Source organism: Bactrocera oleae, chromosome X (assembly GCF_042242935.1).
Source record: "Bactrocera oleae isolate idBacOlea1 chromosome X, idBacOlea1, whole genome shotgun sequence".
NCBI lineage: Eukaryota > Metazoa > Arthropoda > Insecta > Diptera > Tephritidae > Bactrocera > Bactrocera oleae.
In genome coordinates, this window is record NC_091541.1 from 23,608,426 (window position 1) to 23,636,253 (window position 27,828).

At 36.0% G+C, this 27,828-nt stretch overlaps 2 protein-coding genes across 7 annotated transcripts in view; one reads left to right on the forward strand and one right to left on the reverse strand.

The window, feature by feature from the left end:
- Positions 1–27,828, reverse strand: part of Zyx (lipoma-preferred partner zyxin) — a 412,145-nt gene that overhangs the window by 113,382 nt on the left and 270,935 nt on the right. The window lies entirely within an intron of this gene.
- LOC138858039 (uncharacterized) lies at positions 1,484–27,546 on the forward strand. The gene is given in 6 exon segments (XM_070112517.1): positions 1,484–1,581; positions 24,877–25,213; positions 25,360–25,860; positions 25,915–26,482; positions 26,527–27,190; positions 27,192–27,546. Coding segments are annotated over 6 exon segments (2,523 nt in total).

A 27,828-nucleotide genomic window follows, 5' to 3' on the forward strand; every position in this document is an offset into this window, starting at 1 on the left:
TGCCAAAAATAGATAACATCGGTTCATTTTTTTCCCTAGGCCCATATACAACCTAATATAAAAGTTTCGAACTTCCGGTTGACTTTCTACTGTATATAAACACATATTGACATGCACTCCCAACACCAACTAAACATATGTACAAGTGCCTGTGTGCACATGTTCAGTTCTATTAGTTTTAAGATGCATGTAATCTGATCCCTAGAGATAAACTAACATATGTACAAGTGCCTGCGTGCACATGTTCAGTTTTATCAGTTCTAGGATGCATGTTATTTGATAGGATGCCTAGGGATAAGTAAACATACATATAAGTGCCTGCGTGCACATCAAATTAGAATATAAGAAATACCAAACGAAAAATAAAGGCAGTCTAAATGAAGATTTGAGCAAAGAAGCTTGTTTCTTTTATTTAGTCTAATATCAGTCATCCAGGATCGATACAAGAGTATCATCCTAACTGATAACAAAACTGGCGATGATGAAAAACATACGATAGCTAAATAATTTGCAATAAAACTATATACTAGGTTGTACAACTTACAACAACTTACTTATCAAGAGTATGTGGACCACGTGATTACCATTGGATAAATATATTATAAAATCAAATAAATAATTGACAGCAAAGTGAAGCAAAAAGTTGAAAAAAAAACATAAAGTCGAAAAAGAGACAATTAACAAAAAACACACAAAAAAAAAAAAACTAAAACAGCCAAAAATCAAGTGATTAAAAGCTGAATTAAAAAATAATAATAATAAAGAAACACAGCGAAAACTTAACATAAATACAAGTACACCGGCAACAAAAGCTGCAGCAGCAACAATACCATCAACAGTATCAGCAACAGCAACAGAACCCCAAATAAGAGTAAGAAAAAAATATATATATTTGTATCAATAATATTTTTAGAGTAAATATTATATTAATATATGGAAACTATCGCACATTAATGCAAAAAAAATGCGAATAAATAGGAATATTTTTAATTTTAAATTGAAACAAAATTCTCAAAATGGAAACATCTACCATATCATATTTTCAACTCATTTTATATGGATTAATGGATGAGTTGAAAATCATTAGACTCAACGGTAGAAAATTATTATTTCAGAATAAATAAAATTAGAAATAAATTACACAATAGGATATTAGCACATAATGATCTAAAATTTTCAACTATAGAAGTTAATAGGATAGCGCTACAAACATTTAAAGAACACCTTCCCGAACCTACAAAAACAATGATCAAAGCAAGAAACCCAGATACTTTAGATAAAGCATATAAAATAGTTTTAGAAGCTAGACATCAATCCTTCACAGCATTTGGACAACAAAGGAAAGATCCTAACCCAAATATGTAGCTATAGTAGGACTAATTTAACAATAGAACATCTTCCGGACCCAACCAATATATGTATAATATTCCCAAATATAGTTATAATAAAAAGTCTAATAGATATAACAATAATATGCTACACTATGGATATGATGATGGCTATGTCCCGAGAAACGAAAATAACTACAATAACAATAATACGCCACAAAATAGGCATAACAGCGGCTATGTCCAAACGAATGTGGGTAATAACTATAACAACAATGGCAGCAGATCAAACCAAACTAGAATGTCATACCAGACAACAAACACAAATTCTATTCAACCGAGAAATTTTAACTCATAGAGAAACCTTAACCAACAAAGAGACGGAAATCAAACACGAAATTATAGACAATCAGGAAATTACAATCGATCCGCAATATCAAATCGCAATAAACCAGAACCTATGGATATTGGCAATGCAAATATAAATTTTCGTTAGGACCCACAAGACAATTACCCTATATAATAATAAACATACACATAAGAAAGTTATATTTCATCATTGACACTGGAGCAGAGTTCAGTCTAACCAATGAAAGTATTTGTAACCCGAAATGACAAAAAGAAGTAAATGTACAAGTCACAGCAATGGGAAGAGATACACAATTTCATCAACAATTCAAACAATTAAAGTTCAAACAATATTGGTTGTGTGAATGTTTTGCATCTTTTATATAAATTTTTTGACTTTATCTGCCTGTGAGATAACTTAATGAAAATCAGAGGCCATATTTTTCTGGAAATAATATTTCGTTATGCCAAAAATAAATAACATCGATTCAATACTTTCCCTAGCCCCATTTACTACCTAATATAAAACTTTCGAACTTCCGGTTGACTTTCTACTGTATAAACCTACTTTATTTATGTAAGATAAATTAAAGAAATTAAGAAAGTGTGCAGCTCTAATCACAGTGTGCCCCTTTGCCTAAAACGAACAACATCGTGCCAATAATATCCCTTGCCCTACCTCACATACGAATTTAAAACTCCGGGTTGAATTCAAAGCTTATACATAGGCATATCGGTCAATAAGTAAGATAGCCAAGTTAGTAGACGTATAATCTGATCCTTATACCTTCAATAACGTTTTCGCGTTTATTCGCAAATAATTGAATAGTTGATTATAATAGCAATTAATGTATACCATAGTCACAGCAATTGAATTCCGGTTAATTGTCTTTTCGTCCGTGAAAGCTGTAATTTGAGTAAAAACTAAGATATCTTGATGAAACTTGGTACACGTATTACATATCTTACAAATCACTGAATCAATATTGACCAAATTCGCAGAGGATAAATGGGACAGGATGGGCTTAACTGCTTATCATCGATGATAGATTTCAATCTTTGGAGAATTAATCGAAATTTGTAAAAGTAGTGAAATTGGCGAGACTAAATGAGAATCCTTTCCCGGTTTGGTCAATTAATGTCAAGTCGACAAATAGTTGGACGCGACCCCCACCAATTCGAATGAATTTTCATGTCTTATCATAAAACAAAGTTCTGCCAAAGGAAAAAATTAAAAAAAATGTTCCTAAGATTACCAAATTTACCGGGATTTATATTTGGTTCAAACTTTGCAATAAAGGTATCCGTTTAACTTAACCACAACTTTATGTAAAATATCAACAATAAAATGTATACAAATTAAGGAGGATCACTACCTAGTCGAATGAGGTGAAAAAGCTGCGCGGACCATCCCTTTTGTTAGCTGGTGATGTACACGCGCGGTGTTGTTGTGTGTTGTATTGTCCTGTGTGGTGTCATCTAGTGTGATGTATTGGTGAGTTTGTGGTGGGCATTATTAGGGTGCGCCAGTTTTTACCGAGTAGAGTGGTGTAGTTATTGACTGAGGCTAAGCTCATTTAAAAACTATGCAAAATTAAATATTTCAATGTTTTTCCGATTTTATGAGTTTATTTATTTAATATTTCAGAAACTACTGTATATTAAATAAAGTACGCTACTGCGTTTTCAGAGGAAACTTGGAGGTACCAGGCGGCTTGTTAGTTTGGTTTGGTGTTGCTAAGACAGCTGCTTTAGTTATTATCTCATAAAATTCGCTTATGCTTTTGTCAATATCTCTTTCTGAGTTTATTCTGTATATATATTTTATATTTTAAACAGTTCGTTCTATGGAATGTTAAAACCCCTTGGGGGGATACAACCAAGGGTTGTTCGCGTAGTTTTATTAGCACAAGAGAATGATTAGACGATAGCTAAGTACATTTATCAACAGTTATAAGCGATCTATCTATATTATCAGTTACAGCAAAATCAATTAAATCTGGTTGTTTGTTTCGATCACTGGGCCAGTATGTCGGCTTACCAGGAGATATTATGTCAAGATTATTATTCATAATAGTGTAATACAGCTGTCTACCTTTCGGATTCATTAGACGTGAGCGCCAATACATATGCTTAGCTTTGTAATCACCACCTGCTAGAAATATATTTCCTAGTGAGCCAAAAAAGTCTTTAAATTGGCAATCTGTAATTTTAAAACGGGGTGGGCAGTATATAGCCGTCAGGTTTAAGTTACTACTGCGATTTTTTAAACGTATTGTTGTAGCTTGTAACTGGGCTGCAGCGTGAGATTCTAAAGCATGTTTGTTTAATCGATTTCTAACCAACACTACTGTTCCACCATGCGCCACTCCATCAGGGTGATTTCTAGCATAGAGTCAAAATCCGGGTATAAGAAAATTGTTCTTATTTGTTAGATGTGTTGTAGATAATAACATTTCAATTATAGTTTTTATACTCTCGTAACATGTTGCTTCAGTTTTGTTCACCTAACGGTTGTTTGTATCACCTAAAACCAATCGAGTTAGATAAAGGTTTATATATTAATAAATGATCTGAATGGAGATACGAGTTGAAATCCGGGTGACTGTCTGTACGTCCGTCTGGTCAAGCTGTAACTTGAGTCAAAATTGAGATATCGATATGAAACTTGGTACACATGTTTCTTGGTACCGTTAGACGGTTGATATTGCGATTACGCCCAATCGGACCACTACCACGCAAACAAAACGCCATTAATCAAAACCAAATAAATTGCTATAACTAAGCTACACAATAAGACACAAGACTGTTATTTGGTATATAGGATCATATTAGGGAAGGGCATTTGCAGTTTAAATTTTTTTTTAAATGTGGACGCGTTCCGTCCCTTAATAGGTTTCATGTGCATATCTCCTAAGCCGCTAAGGCTATAGTAACAAAATTCACACAGAACAACCTCTATCGAAAGTGTGAAAATGGGTGAAATCGGGTGACCGGTTAGCGGGCGGGGTCCCCATATAACGGTACTGTTAAAAACTACTAAAAGCGCAATAAATCAAGCACTAAATACGCCAGAGACATTAAATTTTATCTCTGCGATGGTATAAAATCGCGTTCAAAATTATACAGTGGGCATAGTAAACTTTTAGGCGAAAACCCATATCTTGGGATGTGCTTAACCGATTTCAACCAAGCTCAGTATATATTCTAATATTTATTTCGTATTTCTATGTTATAGTGCGAAAATGGTGGAAATCGGATTACAACCACGCCTATTTCTCATATGACACCATTTAAAATTCCATCTAATTCTTTCACTTTCCATTATGCAAATCAAGCAAAATATATAAAGAAATCTAAAACGAGTATACCTTTTGACTTTGCGAGAGTATAAAATGTTCGGTTACATCCCAACTTAGCTCTTCCTCACTTGTTTCAATTAGAAATCTAATAATCTCCAGTTTGTGCTAGTTAACACCGTTCGCATTCGAAAGACAAATATTTAGTTCGCTAATTTGCAGCATACATAATTGTGTCATACATTGAGTTAGATTTAAAATCATACTTTTATTACCACCGCTCGGTTCTTTTTGGGGAGATTGCGTTTGAAAAGTGTTCCCTTTTACCACATTTGCATAACTTCCATGGACTACGTTATTCTTAACATAGCCAGGTTTTGAACTCTGGTCAGTGATTTCAATAATTTCGCTACGTGGAATGTTCATCATTTGCTTTCGACGTGCTTGAACTCCGAGCGACAACTTTGACTTCAAGTCTTTATATACAGGGCAACACCTATAATTAGCAGCGTGCTTTCCTCCACAATTACTACATTTCTTAGTTAAATCCTCTTTCTTAAGCGTACATTTAGTCGTAGAGTGTAAATCACCACTACTACACAAACACTGCGAAGAGTGTAATATGATTTAGTGTTTCCATACTTCTGGCAGTTAGTGCATTGTAGTAGGACATTTTTTTAATGGGGTTCTTCAATGGTAATTCTACGGTGGAGGATATTTTAAATTATAAATCGGATTCGTTTCATTTTTCTTTAGCTGGTTAGCATTTGGCATCAATTCAATCTTGAACAGTGTTTGTGTCACTTTATTTCTATTAAATATATTTACTACAGCTTTAACCTCATAACCACATTCTTTAAGAGCTTCCCTGATTTCATTAGAGTCTACCGAAGACCCAATACCTTAAATGACTACAACTAGGCCCTAAGAGCTCTTAAGTTGATAGAATTTACGATTTCCATAAAACTTTTCTCTGTGTATATTTGTATTTTGGTTTCATCAATGTTACCCTTTATCAAGAGCACTATATGGAAAATTTGCCTAAGATGTCACTTAATTTCAATAAAAGAGCATTAGAGCTACGTTCGCGTAAATATATATATTCAAAGTGGCGGTCAATATCAATTTGGATAGCTGCTCCTTTTTTGTTAGGTACACTCTCACCTTCGCTACTTTTTTCCTTCACTTTTTTGGGTATCGCGTTTGCTGATACCTGCATGCTCACTGGTTGCGCGGTTGCTGTTTACTGCTGCTTCTGCTGAAAGTATCATCTGCTTCGATTCTTCTCCTGGTGCTGGTGCTGAACGCTGCGAAAACATATTTTTGTCACCGTTTTTTTGTTGTTGCTGGGTCGACAAAAGTGAAGTAGGCATTAATGGAATGCTTTCAGCCTTGTTGATAAGGCTGCGCAGCCTTCATGCTGAGTTATGGTTTGTTTTGTTTTTGTTTGTTTACTTATTATTTGTTTATGTTTATTTTTATTATTATTTGAATAATGTTTATACCCTGAACAGGGTATATTAATTTTGCCACGAAGTTTGTAACATCCAAAAGTAAACGGCGGAGACCATATAAGGTATATATATAAATGATCACCGTGACGAGCTGAGTTGATTTAGCCATGTCCGTCTGTCCGTCCGTCTGTATATACGCGAACTAGTCCCTCAGTTTTTGAGATATCGATCTGAAGTCTTTTTCTTACCAAGAAGCTGCTCATTTGTCGGAACGGCCGATGTCGGACCACTATAGCATATAGCTGCCATGCAAACTGAACAATCGGAATCAAGTGTTTGTATGGAAAACTCTTGTATTTGACAAGGAATCTTCACGAAATTTGGCACGGATTATTATTTAAGGCAACAATGTAATATCCGAAGAAATTATTCAGATCGGATGACTATAGCAAATAGCTGCCATACAAACTGAACAATCGGAATGAAGTGCTTGTATGGAAAACTCTTTAATTTGACGAGGTATCTTCACGTAATTTGGCACAGATTATTATTTAAAGCAACAATGTAATCTCCGAAGAAATTATTCAGATCAGATGACTATAGCATATAGCTGCCATACAAACTGAACAATCGGAATGAAGTGCTTGTATGGAAAACTCTTTCATTTGACGCGGTATCTTCACGAAATTTAGCATGGATTATTATTAAAGGCAATAATCTATTCGCCGAAGAAATTGTATAGATCGGATGACCATAGCATATAGCTGCCATATAACCTGAACCATCGGAATCAAGTGCTTGTATGGAAAACGAGATATCTTCACGAAATTCGGTATTGGTTTTTGTTAAATAAAGCTATGCAATCTCCAAATAAATTGTATAGATCGGATGACTATAGCATATAGCTGCCATATACTGAACGATCGGAATTAAATACTTGCATGGAAAACTTTTTCATTTGACGAGATATCTTCACGAAATTTGGCATAGGTTATTGCTAGAAGTATTGTAATATCTGAAAAAATTGTACAGATCGGATCACTAAAGCATATATCTGCCAGACAAACTGAACGATCGGAATCAATCAAATCTGATTAATTAATAATTTATACTGTCCAATTTGAGCTTTCAATAAAATTTTTCTTATATCTGCCAAAAACTGTTTTGCTTGTGCCAAAAGTAAGGTATGACTTGTAGCTAATTGGGGTAATAAGTTGAAAATTGTGTTAAGAATGGATACATATGATTACTGTATCATATAGTTGCCATACAAACTGATCGATCTAAATAAATTTTGGTATGGAGGTAAGTAGACAATTATGTTAAGAATATATACATAAGAGAAAAGCAAAATAATATTTTTAATACCCATAAAATAAATAAATCCCTAATAATTCAAGATATATTATATTTATTAATAATAATTTTAAAACCCTAATTAACTGATGGGTAGGTACAAAACAAAACCTAGGTAGAAATTAAACACAAGGGGAGGTAGAAAATATAACCTAGGTAAAAAAGAACCTCTGCAATGCAACTTTTGTAATTAACGCCTTAAGATTTCTTCGAAAATTCCTTGATGATACCAAGAAAGGCAAAAGAGTTTGCAGATGTGAAGTCGGGCTCTAAAGCATTCAATAAATAGGGCCCAACACATCGGATCACTTCAGTTTACGCGAGCAGCTGAAACTTTCAACAAGGCACACTTTCAAAACAACGAAAAAAATCCTTTTCAAATAATAAGCATTATTTTAAAAATATTATTATTTTTTAAGAATAAGCATTATTTTAATTCTATTATAATTTTTTCACTGTTTATTTTTAGTATATTTTTTATTTGCATAAATATCTTATTAATTTATAAAAATGCCAAGAGTATCTAGACAATCGCAGTCAAAATTTGGAAAATAATAGACAGAGGAACGCCGACTATATTGCCGAATTACGCAGCTCAAATTTGGAGTACCGCAATGAGGAGAGAACTCGTGACAGTTCTGCACGTTCCACTAGACGACAGAACCTACTTCACAGAGCAGCAGCGTAATACAGTAGGTCATTCAAACAGACGTTTGAATCCAGAATATAGAGCAGCGGAGCAGGAGTGCAACACAATAGGACATTCGAACAGGCGCTTGGATCCGGAATATAGGAATGAAAAACAGGAACGCAACACCTCGGAACATTTAAATAGGAGAACCAATCCGAAATATAAAGCAGCGGAGCAGGAGCGCAACACAATAGGACATTCGAACAGGCGCTTGGATCCGGGATATAGAGCAGCGGAGCAGGAGCCCAACACAATAGGACATTCAGACAGGCGCTTGGATCCGGAATATAGAACTGAAGAGCAGGAACGCAACACCGCGGAACATTTAAATAGGAGAACCAATCCGGAATATAGAGCAGCGGAACAGGAGCGCAACAAAATAGGTCGTTCGAACAGGCGCTTAGAACCGGAATATAGAACTGAAGAGCAGGAAAGCAACACCGCGGAACATTTAAATAGGAGAACCATTCCGGATTATAGAGCAGCGGAGCAGGAGCGCAACACAATAGGACATTGGAACAGGCGCTTGGATCCGGAATATAGAACTGAAGAGCAGGAACGCAACACCGCGGAACATTTAAATAGGAGAACCAATCCGGAATATAAAGCAGCGGAGCAGGAGCGCAACACAATGGAACGTTCTGTACGGCGTCAGAATGCAATAATAAGGGAAGAATAGAGGCAACGAGATGCAGCATTGAGAAGAAGTCGTCGAGAAGATCCAATAAGAAGACGTCGTGAGCAAATTTTAAAATCTTCTCAAAGAAGAGTGACCCGCCAGCAAACCAGACAACAACTAGCAAACGAGCAGGAATGAACGTTGGAAAGAGTACAATTGCATAGATCGGATCCCGCAAATCGTCAGTTAGAAAGCGAGAGGCAAACCAGAAGGAATATAAGAAGACGTCGTGACCTTTCTCCTGATGCACAGCTAGAAGAACAAGAACGTCAACGTCAACGTCGAGCTGCCAATATCTTTGATATGTACGCAATGTGAATGCCTTCAGGATTTAACGTGTCTGGAAGAAAGACTGATATCACCGAGGATCCCATTTATGCGCATCATCACCTTAGGATATGAACGACAATATGCTATTCGTGGAGCAGGGGTGAATATCCCCATTTCAGTTCTAGATACAGTCACCATGCATCCACGAAGATTTGAAAACAGCCATATTATTCAAGTGCACTTGAAACGTCGATTGGAATATGAACAAAATTTTATGGCGGAGACAGTGCGATCAGCAAAAATATTGGAGGCACTAAACTATCTGCTGGGTACAGAGCTCTACGTCAAGCATAATATCCAAATGTCAAGTGATTGGCTGGCAAATGCTGGAAACGAAGAAACTGTGCCATTTATTGCGGATTGTGCAGATGAGGCAGAAGTAAGAGACATTCTTAATGCCCGTCAGGAAAATGTACCGCTTGAAATGGAAGAGGATTTAAACCCAGGTGGTCAGCAGACTTTAATGGACAATGAACCCAATGAATCGATCCATTGAACGGGTTGCAATGGCACCAGGACAAGGTAGATGCCCAAGGGACGTTACAACCGACGACGATGCTCAGGAATTGTCGTATCCAACGATTTACTGCGGAAAAAATAGGACATCTACAACAACTTATAGTAAAATTGCACGTCCTGAAATTCGACGCTATGATCGTTGTGTGCGCGTAGACGTGCTCCTGTATATTTATAAGTTCTACGAGTTGGAGCGCATTAAAAATGCAATTTCCATTTGCCTGCGTAAAAAGTCTGGATCGAGGAATATAACTGCTGCAAATGTGAGGGATGAAAATTTTGTCAGCATGATGAAGGCTATCATGTACTCAAAGGACTTCGATCCTCACCTGCACATTGGGAGGCTGAAAAGAAGAAAGTTTTAGCCATGATCCGCCAACATTTTTTATCACAATGTCTGCTGCAGAAACAAAATGGCCTCAGTTGTTAGTCATATTGAGGAAACTGGTGGATAAAGTAGACATTTCGGAAGAGGAAGCTACTGCTCTATCAAGCTCTGAAAAGGCGAGACTGATAAGGATAGATCCAGTTACATGTATTTCGACAATCGATTCCGCCAAATGCTAAAATTATTACAAAACGGACTATTTGGAGAGAATTTAGTAGTCCGTTACTGCTACAGAATTGAATTCCAGCATAGGGGATCACCACATTGTCATGGCATGTACTGGCTAAGTAACGCACCACAACGTTGGAATCACCAACACAAATGATGTTGAAACATTCATCGATCGACACATCACAACCGATGGGGATGATTTGGACTTACTGGAATTCATTCAGTATCAAAAACACAGACATGGTCGAGCTTGCCTAAGAGACCTACATGGAACACAAGTGTGCCGATTCAACATGCCATATCCGCCGATGCCACGGACAGAAATACTTTACCCTTTGGAGAATGAGGAAGGTATTGAGCAACACAAAGCTCAATTCCAAAAAATACAGGAACTATTAACTCTAACGGATCTCCCAGAGGAAGAAAGGAAGACACGGTTGAACTGCTTCGAAAATTTTTTGGCGGATGAGCGAATCAACACTGACTATGAAGGATACAAGCTTGCTCTTCGCTCATCTGTAAAAAAGCCACACATTTTCCTAAAGAGAAAATTTTCAGACAGGCTTCTAGATGCCTATAATAAAAATATCCTTAAATTGCATAGAGCAAATATGGATATTCAATTCATTCTGGACGCATACGCTTGCTGCAGCTATATCATTAATTATATAAATAAATCCAATAGAGAGTATCAACATTATTGAGACAAGCCATGGAGGAAATAAATGCAGGGAATTTCTCCATTAAAAGAAAACTGCAGCACATCGGAAACAAATTTGTAAATGGATCGGAAATATCGGCTCAAGAAGCAGCTTATAATATTTTGGGACTGCATCTATCAGAAGCCATTAATGGGGAAATATTTATAAATACATCACATCCAAACAACCGAGTAAGGATGATAAAGCCCCGACTTGAATTGAATGCTTTCTTCAGAGAAACCGGCATGATGTTTCACCCATGGAGAAATGAGGAATTATTAAATAATGATGTCGAGAGTATTTGCAATTCACACAAGGAGCAAATTGAGCTGAATAAGCTCAAATATGACAAATTTTCATCGAACGAACTAGAACGGGTTTTGGATAACCTTCATGTCACAGCGGAAGAAACAGCTGATGATCGAGCTGCCTCACAACTTTTAGATCCCGAATTTAGAGCTCTAGCCGTTCCAGAGCAAACAGGAGACATTGATGTTTTTCAAGAGCACAACAATACAGAGGAAGAGGCGGTTTTTATACTCCCCGTCAACCAGTTTTCCGGCGATCTTCGGCCACTAAATAGTGATACATTAAACACAATTCAAGCCAATCTCATAGATATTAGGCTTATTATAATTTACGAAATTTCAATGGTTGGAGCAAAGATGTTTGCATATTTAGATTGCAGGCTAAAGCAAATTTTCAGAAGCACCGTTTACTTTGGAGGTATACTAATTATCGTGTTTGGTGACTTAAAGCAGCTGCCGCCAATAGGAGATCGATGGATATTTGCGCCGAATAGGAATGATCATTACAGCTCCGCTTTGGGATCAATTTTGGTACTTTGAGCTCACTGAAATAATGCGCCAGCGTGAAGACCAGTCATTTTCCATCGCTTTAAATAACATGTCAGAGGGAAATATGACGCATGCTGACATCCAATTAATCAAAAGCAGGGAAAAGACCTCTAATGAGATACCGAACAAAGCCCTCCATCTATTTTTTTTTCAAATTCTGGAGCAAATGATTTCAATGTAACTAAACTGGCGAACACGATGACCGAGGGGTTCATTTCGACTGCGAAGGATACAATTAAGGCAAGTTCCTTAACATAACGCAGCAGGGCAAACATTTTAGAAGCTGTGAAGTCTTTTAAGCCATCGGAAACACAAGGAATGCTTTATACATTGCAGCTCAAGACTTCGATCAAATATATGGTGACAGTCAACATAAGCATAAGTGATGGTCTCGTCAATGGTGCTACGGGGGAACTAACGCAGGTTGATTCCGAATCACATAGATCTTAAAGTTCAGTGGTGCGACTATGGATAAAATTCGCAGAATCAAGAGTTGGAAGCTTTGCAAGTTATAAGCAGCCTCAGAGTCGCAATGCAGATTGGGCACCAATCATGAGCGTGGTCCGATCATTCTAATACAAGAGAAATTAGCAAATAACCATAGAACGCAGACAGTTTCCGGTCATTCCAGCTGAAGCCATCACGATACATAAAAGTCAAGGTCATACACACAAGTTGCTGTTCATCTAGAGGGTAGAGTAAGCAGATCAGCTTTATATGTAGGATGTAGCAGAGCCACAAGTGCCAATGGATTGTATATAATCGGGACATTTTCTCCCCCGAACCCATTTGGACCGCAGGATCCAATTAAAACTCAACTTAATAGGTTGAAGACAGAAGGAGCATTGACGACATGCGACAGATTTTTGACTGAAAAATCAGAACAACGCCTAGATATTTATTATCAAAATGTAAGAAGCCTAAACAAGCATATTAAAGTTATTAGATCAGACAAGCTGATTTGTTCTGCTGATATTCTGTGCTTTGCCAAGACATAGGCCTTACCTCAAGAAGAATTCCCAAGACAAGGCTACAGTGTTACTGCACGCCTTGATGGAGAAACAAGATCATCCCGACGACGCCCTGCCAACGGCCTTATAATATACTACAAGCAAGATAGGTGCCCAGGTCTATCAGAAGGATCATTTTCAAGAAACGACACCGGTTCAACAAACGTTTACCAACTGTTAAACGTAAACAATTCAACAGTTTCCATATCACTTGTGTACAGGAACCCCCGCTATAGACTTCCGGAATTTAGAAACCAAGTGGAAAATAATATCCGTCAGATAACTGAACAGTATAATGGACCGTCAGTAGTCCTTGGTGACTTTAACATTTGTCGCCTAACAGCAACTGATGATTTGGAGGCTCGATTGCAACAGTTAGGATTTCAATCTTCATTGGCTAAGGTCGCCACAACAAAACAAGAAACGTCAATAGATTGGGTATGGACAAACATGGATTCTGCAATAACCTCATGTATCACATATGAAACACCATATAGTGATCATGACGGAATATTTTTAAGCTTTAGAAAATAGATATATTATATACCTATATAGATATATGTTAGATTCAATATTATTAAATTTAAGTTTGTATTATAATATAAAGTGTAAGTCATAGATGTAATTATTGTAATTTATAGATCATATAAAAAAGTATTATAGAATAATAAATATTATTATATGTTATATATTTTCTAATTTCTATAAATATTATAATTTGTTTTGTTTTCCATTAATTAATGTGAATAATCAATCAGCTTAAAAAATTAAAATTTATGTAAATGTCTGAAAGATCTATTTACCTCAATAACTAACCTTAATTCGAATAGAAGATTGTTTAAAGCAAAGAACCTGGCAAAATGCTTTCCGTTGGATGCAAACCGTTGGCAATTCACGTTTTCAGTCATACATATAGTAGTTACTAAAAGAAATGCACCTGTGAAGGGTATTATAGCTTCAGCGCAGCCGAAGATAACGTTTTCTCTTGTTTGTTTTGGTTTTCACTCTTTAACTACTATTTTTGTTTGTTTTTATATATTTTTGTACAACTTGTTTGTCTTTTTGTTTATTTGATCGGTTTTGTGGAAACTTTCCCGGAGCGAATTAAATAGTGTGCTTTTACATTGGGACTCTTTTGACCCTCGTTATCGGCAAACTCTCTTTTGGTGTCGCTCTGTGCATTCACACGAGCAAAAAGAGTCCAGCAACTTAAATCGAGTTTTTCCGTCATTCCTTTTCATAAAATTTTCGAATTTGTGCGGTTCGGCTGCGTAACACTTAGAGCGTGTTGCATATTTCATTTGTATGTTGGAATGATAGTCTCACAATTTGCTTGCAACGAATTGCCATGAATATGGTAGAACAATATGCATAAGACCTACCCGCTTAATAGTTTCAAAGAAATACTTAAGACGGGAATTCCCTTATCCACCAGAATACCCGTACTAATATTTTCAAGGCCAAATTTATAACAGGAATTTAATAATTTTAAATATTAAAATGTCATAATTTCTTTACTCCATATTTTTGTCTATTTATTATAAAAAATCCTTGACTTAGTTACAATTTTCATTTTAAATAAAATAATATTCGAACTAACTCCTTTGCGGTTAAAAGAAATAAATATGAAAGTATCTTACAATAATATTTTATGTTAATATAAAAAAGTACAGTAACCATTTTTATTAGAATTCTTTTGTGTATACGGGTACATTATTACAGTTAATACCGCTAAAATTAAAAAGGTAAATTGAATATTTTTGAGTATCTTAATTTTCTCCTTATTTTCAATTTTTCATAATATTTCTATTATTCTATGCATACAAACTTGTATTTGCGTATCACATACAAAAAATAGATAACAGAATTCAAATTTCTGAACGAATGGTATAGATTCATTTGAAACCGAGCGCGTTTGCAGCCATTCAAAGAATTTGAAAGTGAAAAGGAATGCTGAAAAGGGTAGCAGCGAGCTGTTACGAACAAGAACACAAAGCGTGCCACCCGAACACGTGCCACTCGTTCCCCTTCGTCTTTCCTCGTCGTCAATAAACGCCCACAATAAACCGGTTTGGGTTACAAAAGAGTCTGTGTGTAAATTGCCACATATTATATATAATATGTCTGCACTCTTTGACATACTTGACCGCTAATGTTAATGTAATGTTCCTAGTTAGGAGTATTTTTATTTCTTAGAGTACTTTCAACCAAAAATTTCCGCTTGGTATAGTTGTTCGATTGTTGCAATTTGCGGACCGTTTATTTTAATCTGAAGTATTTGTCTGAACGAAGTCTAGGCCGTATTTTTATTGTATGACTGCAAATATAGTTATTTTTTAATTACTGTTTCACTAAGTGTTAAATATATTAGGGAGTGATCAGGGCTTAGATCTAGCCCCTCATCTATTTCGATGAATGTCTCAGTCGACTTTTCTTTTCTATAATTGGCGCCATATTTGGTCTTCCTTTTGCTCTGCTTCCACCAGCAGTTACTGAATCGAATACTTTAAAATCTGGAGTGTTCTTATCGATCGAGTTTTCAGAGACGACCCTCGACTGAAATGGAAGATCAATCACTATGATGCCATTAATGTGAATTTGAAGGTGGAAAGTGTGGTGTTTCCGTTTTTCAAAAAGTTACCGGAAATCCTGATGACGCTACCGCCAGATTAATATTTCAAGCATTAAAGTTCAAACAATATTGGTTGTGTGAATTTTTTGCATCTTTTAAATAAATTTTTTGACTTTATCTGCCTGTTAGATACCTTAATGAAAATCAGAGGCCATATTTTTCTGGAAATAATATTTCGTTATGCCAAAAATAACCGATGGATAACATCGGTTCAATACTTTCCCTAGCCCCATATACCACCTAATATAAAACTTTCGAACTTCCGGTTGACTTTCTACTGTATAAACCTACTGTATTTATGTGAGATAAATTAAAGAAATTAAGAAAGTGGGTAGCTCTAATCACAGTGTGCCCCTTTGCCTAAAACGAGCAAAATCGTGCCAATAATATCCCTTGCCCTACTTTATACAAGAATTTAAAACTTCGGGTTGAATTTATAGCTTATACATATATCGGTCAATAAGTAAGATAGCCAATTTTTTAGACGTATAATCTGATCCTTATACCTTCTATAACGTTTTCGTGTTTATTCGCAAATAATTGAATAGTGGATTATAATAGTAATTAATGTATACTATAGCCACAGCAAATGAATTCCGGTTAATTGTATTTTCGTCTGTGAAAGCTGTAATTTTAGTAAAAATTAAGATATCTTGATGAAACTTGGTATTTCCTAAGCCGCTAAAGCTATAGTAACAAAATTCACACAGAACAACCTCTATCGACAGTGTGAAAATGGGTGAAATCGGGTAACAACCCCGCCCGCACCCCATATAACGGTACTGTTAAAAACTACTAAAAGCGCGCCATGGGCACCGTAAACTTTTAGGCGAAACCCCATATCTTGGGATCTACTTAACCGATTTCAACCAAGCTCAGTATATATTATAATATTTATTTCATATTTCTATGTTATAGTGCGAAAATGGTGGAAATCGCAATTACAACTACGCCTTTTTCTCATATAACACCATTTAAAATTCCATCTAATACTTTCACTTTTCATTATGCAAATCAAGCAAAATATAATATATAAAGAAATCTAAAACGAGTATACCTTTTGACTTTGCGAGAGTATATAATGTTCGGTTACATCCTAACTTAGCCCATCCTCACTTGTTTCATTTAGAAATCTAATAATCTCCAGTTTGTGCTAGTTAACACCGTTAGCATTCGAAATACAAATATTTAGTTCGCTCATTTTTTACTTTAAAAAGTTTGCAGCGTACATAAATTGTGCCATACATTGAGTTAGATTTAAAATCATACTTTTATTAACACCGCTCGGTTCTTGGGGCGATTGCGTTTGAAAAGTGTTCCCTTTCACCACATTTGCATAACTTCCATTGACTACGTTATTTTTAACATAACAAGGTTTTGAACTCTGGTCACTTATTTCAATAATTTCGCTACGTGGAATGTTCAGCATTTGGTTTTGGCGTGCTTGAATTCCAAGCGACAACTTTAACTTCAAGTCTTTATATACAGGGCAACACCTATAATTAGCAGCGTGCTTTCCTCCACAATTACTACATTTCTTAGTTAAATCCTCTTTCTTAAGCGTACATTTAGTCGTAGAGTGTAAATCACCACTACTATACAAACACTGCGAAGAGTGTAATATGATTTAGTGTTTCCATACTTCTGGCAGTTAGTGCATTGTAGTAGGACATTTTTTTAATGGGGTTCTTCAATGGTAATTCTACGGTGGAGGATATTTTAAATTATAAATCGGATTCGTTTCATTTTTCTTTAGCTGGTTAGCATTTGGCATCAATTCAATCTTGAACATTGGTTGCATCACTTTATTTCTATTAAATACATCTACTACAGCTTTAACCTCATAACCACATTCTTTAAGAGCTTCCCTGATTTCATTAGAGTCTACCGAAGACCCAATACCTTAAATGACTACAACTAGGCCCTAAGAGCTCTTAAGTTGATAGAATTTACGATTTCCATAAAACTTTTCTCTGTGTATATTTGTATTTTGGTTTCATCAATGTTACCCTTTATCAAGAACACTATATGGAAATTGTTATTGCCTAAAATGTCACTTATTTTCAATAAAAGAGCATTAGAGCTACGTTCTCGTAAATATATATATTCACAGTGGTGGTACCCTTAGCATCGTCATTAGGTTCGTTATTCAATAAGGCAATATTGTTGCCATTTAGAGTTTCATCCTTATTTACGTTTTTTAATTGACCGCTGTTTTAATTGGACTTGTTTTTCTTTTGATGTTCACGAAGCGGTCAATATCAATTTGGATAGCTGCTCCTTTTTTGTTAGGTACACTCTCACCTTCGCTACTTTTTTCCTTCACTTTGTTGGGTATCGCGTTTGCTGATACCTGCATGCTCACTGGTGACTGAAGGTTTGTTGTTGCGCGGTTGCTGTTTACTGCTGCTTCTGCTGAAAGTATCATCTGCTTCGATTCTTCTACTGGTGCTGCTGCTGCTGCTGAACGCTGCTATAACATATTTTTGTCACCGTTTTTTTTTTTGTTGTTGCTGGGTCGACAAAAGTGAAGTAAGCATTAATGGAATGCTTTCAGCCTTGTTGATAAGGCTGTGCAGCCCTCATGCTGAGTTATGGTTTTTTTGTTTTTGTTTGTTTACTTATTATTTGTTTATGTTTATTTTTATTTATATTTGATTAATGTTTTGTTTTGGTTTTCACTCTTTAACTACTGTTTTTGTTTGTTTTTATATATTTTTGTACAACTTGTTTGTCTTTTTGTTTATTTAATCGGTTTTGTGGAAACTTTCACGGAGCGAACTAAATAGTGTGCCTTTACATTGGGACTCTTTTGGCCCTCGTTATCGGCTAATTCTCTTTTGGTGTCGCTCTGTGCATTCACATGAGCAAAACGAGTTCAGCAACTTAAATCGAGTTTTTCTGTCATTCCTTTTCACAAAATTTTCGAATATATTTGTGCGGTTTGGCTGCGCAACACTTAGAGCGTGTTGCATATTTCATTTGTATGTTGGAATGATAGTCTCACATTTTGCTTGCAATGAATTGCCATGAATATGGTAGAACAATATGCATAATACCTACCCGCTTAATAGTTTCAAAGAAATACTTAAGACGGGAATTCCCTAATCCACCAGAATACCCGCCACTAATATGTTCAAGGCCTAATTTATAACAGGAATTTAATAATCTTTAAACATAAAAAATTCATAATTTCTTTACTCCATATTTTTGTCTATTTATTATAAAAAATCCTTGAATTAATTACAGATATCATTTTAAATAAAATAATATTCGAACTAACTCCTTTGCGGGTAAAAGAAATAAATATGAAAGCATCTTAATATTTTATCTATTATATAAAAATTAGTTGGGTTTTCCTTCCTGACGCTATAACTCCAGAACGCACGAACCGATTTCCACGGTTTTGTATTCGTTGGAAAGGTCTCGGGCTCCGCGAGGTTTATAGCAAAGAAAATCCAGGAAAAATTTCAACAGAAAATCTTTTTTCACATACAGCGCCATCTCTGATACATAGCATGTACTACAAACCGATATATTAAGTAGATGGCGCCGGTGCGTGATACATTGTTTGACAGCTACTCATTGTTCTCTACTCAGTTAATTTCATGCGACAAACCGGTATTGCGTTCACAGTGAAATTGTGAAAAAAGTAAAAAACGACAAGTAAGGAAGTGCTAAGTTCGGATGTAACCGAACATTTAATACTCTCGTAAAGTCAAATAGTATACTCGTTTGAGATTTCTTTGTGGATTGACTGATATTTTCGGTAGAAGGTCAACTATAGGCACTGGGGTCCACATATTTAGTACTTAGGGGCTTGAACAGTTTCGGTTCGATTTAGACAATTTTTGGCCACAAGGTGGCATACTTTAGTTGCATTATTCACGCAAAGTTTTATCCCGATACAGTCATTGCTGCCTGATTTGCATAGTGGAAAGTGAAAGAATCAGATGGAGTTTAAAATGGTATTATATGGGAAGTAGGGGTGGTTGTAGTCCGATTTCGCCCATTTTCGCACTATGACATAGAAATATGAAAAGAACGTTATGCACCGAATTTGGTTGAAATCGGTTAAGCGGATCTCAAGCTATGGGTTTTCACATAAAAATGGGCTGTGCCATGCCCACTGTCTAATTTTGAACGCGGTTCCTATATAGTCATCACATACCATCCCAGAAATAAAATTTAATGTCTCTGGCGTGTTTAGTGCTTGATTTATCGCGCTTTTAGTAGTTTTTAACAGTACCGTTATATGAGGAGTGGGCGGAGTTGCCACCCGATTTCACCCATTTTCACACTGTAGGTAGAGGTTCTAAATTTGCTGCTGTTGTTATAGCATTAGCGGTTTAGGAGATATGCACATTAAACCTATTAGGGGCGGGACCACGCCCACTTCAAAAAAAAAATTTAACTGCAGATGCCCCTCCCTATTGTGATCCTGTATACCAAATAAGAGTCTTATATCTTGTTGTGGACCTTAGTTATGGCAATTTATTTGTTTTTGAATAACGGCGGTTTGTGGGCGTGGCAGTGGTCCGATTACGCCCATCTGCAATACCAACCGTCTTACGGTACCGAGAAACATGTGTAGCAAGTTTCATAAAGATATCTAAATTTTTACTTAAGTTACAGCTTGCACAGACGGACGGACGGGCGAACAGAAAGTCACCCGGATCTCAACTCATCTCTTTATCCTGACCATTTATACATATATACATAACCCTTTATCTAACTCGATAAGTTTTAGGTGATACAAACAACCGTTAGGTGAACAAAACTATTATACTCTGTAGCAACAGGTTGCGAGAGTTTAAAAATGTGAAAACAATAAACATTGAAAACAAAGAAATGGCATTGGGAAATGATGTCAAGCTTCCATTCCATACGAAAATTATGCAGGAGCAAGTTTATTCGTTGGAAGAAAGTGAAGTTAGTAACATTCAACTCGACCATTTAAACCCAGAAGAAAAGATAAAAATAAGTAAACTATTAAAAAAGTACGAAAAACTAATTTATAAAGAAGGAGATGAGCTGACAAACACGAATACCGTTGTTGAATAATAAGAAAAAGTCGCAGCAAATACAGCTTACCAATAATAATTGTGCCAAAGAAATCAGATAGTTCCGTTATAAACCAATTTCGATTAGTGGTTGATTATAGGAGGTTAAACCAAATTACTGTTGACGATAAATATCCCCTGCCAAATATTGATGGAATTTTAGATAAATTGGGCAAAGCACAGTACTTCAGTACCATAGATCTAGCTAAAGGTTATCATCAGATCCTAATGGCAGAGAAGGATATAGAGAAAACAACTTTTGTGACTCCAGCAGGCCTGTATGAATACGTCAGGATGCCGGTCGGTCTTAAAAATGCTCCAGCCACTTTTCAGAGATTAATGAACGACATCCTAAGGGAACATATTAATAAAATATGTGTAGTCTATCTAGATGACAAATAATTATTTTCTACGTCACTAGAAGAACACATACATTCACTAGGAAAAATTTTTTCAAAGCTTCAGGAAAATAACCTAAAAATCCAAGCAAATAAGTGTAGTTTTTTAAAAAGAGAAACCGAATTTTTGGGTCACGTTTTGACAAAAGACGGCATTAAGCCCAACCCAGAAAAAAATTGTAGCTATTCAAAATTTACCAATTCCAACAACAGAAAGGCAATAAAAAGGGTTTTTATGGACCACAGGCTATTAAAGAAAGTTTATTAAAGATTACTCTAGAATAGCTTACCCAATGATAAAATATTTAAAGAAAGATAACACAATAAATCCGAGAGATCCTCAATATATAGCCAGCTTTGAAAATTTAAAAACCCTTATCTCATCACATCCAATTTTAAAATTTCCTGAATATGACAGAAAATTTACAAATACAACGGATGCAAGCGATTACGCTATTGGAGCTGTTCTTTCACAGCAAGACCAACCAATATGCTTCATCTCAAGAACACTAAACAATCATGAGCAGAAATGTGCGACGACAGACAAAAAATTCCTTGCAATCATGTATGCAGTGACTTATTTTAGACCATACATATACGGAACAAAATTTAAGATGGTAACTAATCACTGCCCGATTAAGTATCTAAATAACAAGTATAAAGGAAAAGAATTTTTTGGCTTTGTAATCAAGGAAGAAATAGTGAATAAACATAAAATTCAAATCATATTAACGTACAGCCCAAAATTTGAAATGCAGAGACTCCATGGGAGAAAGATGATAGAGATCAACCCAATGGAGGAAGAGTACATAATAAAAGAGGTGTTTAGTCGGCATATTAAAGGAAAAGGATGTGTCGGCATATTCTCAGAAGTCACTGAATCTGATTATCATAAAATTCAGATATTAATGATTTCGATGTTTTCACATGATAATAATTTTAAATTTGTCAAATGTACAAAAAGAGCAACAGAAATAGAAAAAGAAGAAGATTTACATAAGGAAATCGCACTTTACCATAGTAATGAGTCAATGCATAGCGGAATAAACGAAACTTACAATACACTTAAAGGCAAAATATACTATCCCAAATTTAAAGAGCACATACAGTTAATAATAAATAACTGTGAAAAGTGCCAAAGAGTTAAGTATGATAGGAAACCGATGAGACCAAAGTTTAAACTCACAGAAAAACCGACAGATAAAAACGAAATAATACATGTAGACATTTTTCATTTCAAAAAGCAGTCGTTTAAAAAAAAATTGGAGGGCAAAGAAGGCTATTATAATTGAACATTTCGCGAAATTTGGAAAACCAAAACAAATCATAATGGACAATGAATTCAGGGCCAACCAAACCAAATAAGGTAAATTCCCACACATGTAATGCAGATGCAGACATTGAGAGGCTGCACTCAACCCTGTTAGAAAAACTAACAGGAATTGATGATCCAAGTCTGTCAACAGAAATGAGGATACAGATCGTTATAGGTAACTATAATGACCGATATCACTCAACCAGTAACCAAATGTACACCCAATAACGCAAAAAATAGTATAGATCCAACTATTTAAAAAAAACAATAGACCAGGTGAAGCAAAACATAATACAAGAAAGAAATAGATACAGAGAAGACTACGAAGAACTGAGATCGTCAGAGCCAATAAAAAACTACAAAAGAGTACGACACAAGAACGAACCGTATTTTCGAATTACCCCCCTGCAAAACATTCATGTAGCAAACATAAAGAGGCCACTTAAATTAGCTAAAGCAGAGAAGTTAGGCACCGAAGAAGAGGATGAGAGGTTGGGCATAATAGTAAATAATGGTGAGATAAAAAAAAAAAAAACCTTATAATGCAAAGCCCCAAAAAAAAACAAAAAACCTTATAATGCAAAGTCCCACTTATGCCCTGACAGAAAGCCCATACAAATTTTAATTCGATAAATTATTATAATCCTTAGACATCATGTTAAAATTATTACGCCCAGATCTGTCATCATCTCTTCGGGAAAATCCTTTATCTCATGATCTTCTTAAACAACTAATTCGCGCCATTTATTTCATAGCGGTTTATCTTTTCTGAAGCTTTCTCTACGTTATTAGGATCTTTGAATTCGAGAATTCCACGTCCACGACGATGCCAATCCTTCTCACCAAATTTAAAAATTCTACGAAATTTACGATTTATTGAATTGTATATATCTAAAACGATATATATATTATATATAATGAAAAATTATATATATAAAAAGCAAAAAACAAAAAAAAGGCTAATTCACGGGCAAATGTATTTTCAGACCATGTGGATAATAGCTTTTCTGGTGACCACCATAAAATTGGTGACAGCGTTCCTGCAAGTTGCACCGATAATTGAAGATGCAGGATATACCATGATCCAACTCGGCGATGTAGAAATAGTTAATGATGTATGTACAATACTTCATATTATACACCCAAAATAACTAACAATGTTAGTAGAAGAAATAGAGAAAAATGTAAGACAGGTCGACATAAGTAACGAGGAACTTCTTTTCAATGAAATTCAAATAGTAAAAGCAAAAATTAGTTCCATTACACCCAAGAAGCAGGAAAGAAAGAAGAGGGGTTTAATTAAGAAGAACCAAACAGGACATAATTAGGCATTTAGAAATAATAGAGGGGAATACTCACAACGCAATAGGAAATAAAAATAAACATATCTTCATAAATGAGCATTTTAATGACTCAATTAATCTAATGAAAACAATAATAGAAAAAGACAGGGTTTAAATCTTAAAAGAATTAAATCAGATACAAAAGGAAAATAGAGAACTAGCGAAATTGGTGCGGTACAATGATCAAATGAGCAAACTAAGGTATATTGAATGGAAAATTCACGAAATTCGGGATAATATAGCTGCGGCTAAAAACAATTTGATACATCCCGGAATGTTAACAAAAGAAGAAATAGATGGGTTCGATATTGATTTTTATAAATTGAAATTAGCACATAATGAAAGTCTCATTCAGACTTGTGATGAAAGAAACTTCATATTGCAAAATAATTATATTAAAAATTACGCAAATTGTAAAATAAAGATTAATCAAAAAAGTTTCAATAACAACAAAACCAAATTTATTGAGAAACTTGTACATCCTGTGAGGATGTTGAATCAAACTTATGAAACAAAAATAAGCTTTGATAATATAGTACTAAATAATTTTAAAAACATCAGAGAAATAGAAGAGTTAAAATATCATAAGAATATAACTTATGGCATTAGGCCAACGTAATTATAATTACATTAATAAGTCTTACTATTGTCATTTTCATTTTAAGAAAAAAAAATAATAATGTAAATTTTAAAATTATAAATAAAAGAAGTCAGGAGACTTCTCAGAGTGGCTCTGAGGTATAACGACGGCATGCACAGCATCACATCGCATGATCCGCCAATACGTGACTCAAACAGCAGACTCGGCATATTTTGAGCTTTGCTGGAATGTGCGGTACAGCCGGACATAGCAGCAAGCTCGAGTTGCCGATCTGGGGTGAGCCAGTCTGATTTGCTACAGAGAAGAAACAAGTTGTGTCTAAGTTCTTTGCTTATTATTGAAAATCCACAGTTGCTATACACTAATATAATATATAATTCGCGTGAGCACACGAAGATCATTGGCATCATACAATCACTTGGCATTCCAATATGATCCCACTGCGAACTACAGTGATGATGAAAATTCAGATATTGGACCAATGGCGATTATATTCCGATATTGCAATGCGTTAAAGTTCAAAAGAGAAACGGCTGGATTATGCTGCGCAAGTGGAAAAGTCAAACTGGATTCATTACTTACACCACCACAGCCACTGAAACCATTGTTCGATGGAAGTGATCCCGATTCCAGCCATTTTCTTCAACACATCCTTGAACACAATAACTGCCTTCGCATGACTTCCTTTGGAGCTAATATCATTCGAGAAGGCGGCTTCATGCCGACTTGCAAGGTAAAAGATACAACACACATAACCAATCACTCACACCAATACAATGAATTGCAACACATAACAAATACATATACACCACACACTACACCATCACACGATCAGAAGTTACACCGTATTCTTTAACAAATGATTGTTTGCAATTACAGATACAAGGACAAATATATCATTTGCATGGTTCAATGGTGCCAACACTAGATGAACCGCATCAATTTCTGCAAATATATTTCATTGCGTCGATGGTGGATCATCTAAATGAGCGGTGCAATATACAGGGGACACAACAGTTAAAGAGACGAATTATTGAACAGTTGCAAGCAACCGAACGTTTAGCGTTCATCCGATTCAATCAGGCAAAGCTACGATCTGAGGTCTATATACACTTGCGTGATGCTATTCATTCAGATGGTGATGTTCAGAATATTGGGCGTCTGACGATTCTCCCATCATTTTATATCAGAAGCCCACGACACATGCACGAATACGCTCAAGACGCTATAACGTACGTGCGAAATTATGGAACTCCGGAATTATTTATTACGTTCACATGCAATCCGAGGTGGATGGAAATTGAACGTGAGTTGGAACCGAGCCAAAAACAGCAAGATCGCCATCACATAATCACCAGAGTGTTTCAGCAAAAACTCAAGGTTATGATGGATGAGTTTACTAAGTATCGAGTTTTTGGTGACACACGTTGTTAGATGTACTCGGTGGAATGGCATAAGCGTGAACTACCGCATGCTTATATCCTTATTTGGTTGCTGAACAAATTACATTCAAATGAAGTGGATGACATCATATCAGCTGAAATTCCTGATCCAGTCACTGATCCCCATCTACACGACATTGTGACGACACAGATGGTGCATGAACCGTGCGGTGCATTAAATCCATTATCACCTTGCATGGCTGATGGAAAGTGCACAAAACGATATCCGCGACCGTTAGTTGCTGAAACAGTCACAGGGAACGATGGATATACAGTTTATCGCCGGCGTTCAAAAGAAGATAATCGTCGAACTATCAAAGTTAAAGTTCAAAATCAAGAGATTGAGATCGGAAATAAATTCATTGCACCATATTGCCCGCTGCTATCACGAATTTTCGAAACACATGCAAACGTTGTCATTCGGCCAAATCAATCAAATATTTGTGCAAGTACGTCACAAAAGCCATCGACATGGCTGTGTTTGGTATTGCGTCGGAAAATGCGAATGACGAAATCGGCAACTTCCAAATGGGCAGATACGTCAGTACCAATGAAGCACTGTAGCGATTATTGTCATTTCAGATTCATGAAAGATATCCCACAGTTGTACATTTAGCAGTGCATTTGGAAAATGTCCAAAGAGTTTACTTCACTGAGGCTAATGCGGCACAACGAGCTGACAGACCACCATCGACAACATTAACTAGCTTCTTTGCAATGTGTGAAGCAGATCCATTCGCAGCTACGCTGATGTACGTTGAAATACCCAAGTATTACACTTGGAATCAATCAACAAAGAAATTCCAACGTCGCAAACAAGGAACCCCAGTTCCAGATTGGCCACAGGTGTTTTCCACTGATGCACTAGGTCGCATGTATACTGTTCACCCTAGAAATGATGAATTTTTTTATTTGCGACTGCTGTTGGTAAATGTACGTGGACCAAAATCATTGGCGCATTTGAAAACTGGGAATGGCCACCAATGCCAAACATATCGAGAAGCATGTCAACTATTGGGTTTGCTGGAGAACGATTCTCATTGGGATTTAACACTTGGGGATTCAGTTGTTTCATCAAATGCGTACCAAATACGAACGATGTTCGCAATTATCATCACCATATGTTTTCCTTCACAACCAATTCAGTTATGGAACAAATACGAAGACGACATATGTGAAGATATCTTGCATCGCTTGCGCATTCAAATGAATAATCCTGACATCCAAATAACCGATGAAATCTACAATGAAGGATTGAATCTGATTGAATTAATGCTTGACTATTGCAAACAAGCTACTGATTGAAGTAGGAATGATTTCGCCAAATCGATCGATGCACGATGCATTCAACCAAGAATTAAATCGAGAGCTGCAATACAATGTTGATACATTGCAGGAATTCGTTCGAAATAATGTGCCGTTGTTGAATGAACAGCAAAAACAAGTATACGAAACATTAATGCAAGCGGTGGACAATAATACTTGTGGTCTATTCTTCCTGGACGCACCTGGAGGAACAGGGAAAACATTTGTCATTTCATTGATTTTGGCCACTATTCGATCAAGATGTGACATTAGCATCATCTGGAATTGCGGCGACTCTTCCAGATGGTTCGGGATGTAGAGCAGATTCGCCTCCGCGCGGTGCATCCTGGGTAACGCCAAATGACCTACGGCCTTTACGGCCTTTTTTTGAACTCCTGATCTGACCTTTGCTCGACATGGACATAGACTGGACTATTAGATGGATTCGGTTGAACCTGGGCTGGTAGTCGTGGTATTCTGTCACCTGAGTATGCAGGGGTGATTACCTGCAGAAATGGCTGATGGGCTAATGCCAAGGTCGCCTCCATCCCGTAAAACCATGGCAGGCCTCGGAGTACGTTTCCCTCCTGTCATCATTAAA